This window comes from Gadus morhua, chromosome 10 (assembly GCF_902167405.1).
Source record: "Gadus morhua chromosome 10, gadMor3.0, whole genome shotgun sequence".
Lineage (NCBI taxonomy): Eukaryota > Metazoa > Chordata > Actinopteri > Gadiformes > Gadidae > Gadus > Gadus morhua.
Window position 1 is genome coordinate 18,401,795 of NC_044057.1, and position 1,872 is coordinate 18,403,666.

Genomic DNA, 1,872 nt, shown 5'->3' on the forward strand with positions numbered 1-1,872 from the left:
TACTAGGCAAAGTTACGTTTTTAATGATTTTTAGTTTTTTTACTTCACCTGATACTTTCACGTATGGGCCTTGAAAAAGCAACTACACAGACACAGACATATGCACACAACATTATTAGGTACTAGATCCTGATTGGTCAATATGTTTTCCATGGGTATGCATTCTTTTTCAATAGCAGAACACCTCTGCCTTTAAACAGTTCTGAATCAATGCTCTACAAGAAGTCAAACATAAACAACAATGGGCAATACAACCATCGACCATCGATGTTCCCCTACCACAGAACCCATATATTCAAAGCACCCGGAAGAATATTACGATTTCAGCTGATTAGGTCAATAAAGAGAAATGTCAGAGGAAAGTAATATCTAATCATTGTTGGTAACTGTGGTATGAGTGGAATAAATCCTTTACGTAAACGAACGCACACACAAACACACACACACACACACACACACACACACACACACACACACACACACACACACACACACACACACACACACACACACACACACACACACACACACACACACACACAAACAGCATAAGGTGAACTTGCCCACAAACCCTTAAACATAAACACATCAGCCTATCGTTGCTATGCATGAATGGAGTTTCCAAAGTTCCTACCCAGACACGTAACACTTTTTTTTCAACTTCCTTTTCTCAAACTTAATTTAACAGCATGCGGAGGACATTCTAGTCCATTTCCTCTTTGGGTTAACTCAACAACTGACTAAAACATATTTACTCTTCCACCCTACAATCCTGTGTGTAAGCCCGAGATTTTACAAACAGCATCCATTCGTCTTTATCTTCACATTTGCATGTTTCTTATTTGCTCATTTGGTCGGAGGGTGGTTTTGTGAGCGATCTGTTACACCATGGAAGATGTCTCGCTGGCACTGCTGTCACTGCCGTCGTCACACTTACCGTCAGCAACAGAGAATGATTTTACTAGTATAAGCCAAAGCAGCCGTCCCCCACGGAGCCAGGAACCTGAACACACGCTGAAACCTGGGTATGTATGGCTCGAGTTTCTTCATTGTGGCACTGTCAAATATGGAAAGGTATACACATTGAAGTGTGAAAGGTTTTAATAAGTCTGCTGGGTGGGGGGCTGTATGATGTCTTTCGAGACAGGCTGAATTTGGTTATCTATATTGGGGTTTTTATGAGGGTTGTGTTAAACTTTCAAAAGGAGTAATATAATGATGGAAGATGATGGCATGTTTGTTCACAACCTAATCATTCACACCATGTGGTAGGCCTACATTTGATGAGGTATGTCTGAAAGCATGTACTATGGATCCAACAACCAGAATGTTGCAATATATGGTGACATGTAGTATAATAAGAATATATAGGCCTACAACAAAATATAAACAACCAAAACCTCTATTGTTCTTTTCATGTCACAATAATCACATAAAATGATCAATTAAAAACAAGGAAAATCCATGAAAACATGTAACCAAGTTCATACCATTACGAAGGAACAGTTGTAGTTGAACTAATGTAAACCGGTTTTAACACAGCAGTGATTACAGATTTAAATGCCATGGACGGGTTATGTGGCCATTACTTTATGTGTAGGAAGAAAATGGTGGGTTGTTTTTAGCCTTTGATGAACCATAAGGAGATATATTGTACCTCAGGGTGAAGAGGTGACCATATGGTGTTCCTCCAGAAGATGCTCATATGCTTGAAAGCATATAATTCATCTTTTTAATTTCCTTATCTGGGTCATGTCACTTATATACAATTTGAAACCTAGCAGGCAGCCTTCTTGATCGGCTAAAAGGAAAGATGCAATGCAAAAGTCCTACCGAGAGAGATAATGAGGCACGGGTTTGTGGGTTTGAAAC

At 39.5% G+C, this 1,872-nt stretch overlaps 1 protein-coding gene across 1 annotated transcript in view; it reads left to right on the top strand.

Annotated features, from left to right (window-relative positions):
* The first annotated feature begins 669 nt into the window (after positions 1–669).
* The window catches only part of si:ch211-153b23.7 (uncharacterized), a 6,618-nt gene continuing 5,415 nt past the window's right edge, over positions 670–1,872 (top strand). Inside the window, exon 1 of the mRNA XM_030368709.1 lies at positions 670–1,025. Within this exon, the coding sequence (XP_030224569.1) occupies positions 889–1,025 (137 nt within the window). The 5' untranslated portion in view covers positions 670–888. The remainder of the gene's footprint in view (positions 1,026–1,872) is intronic.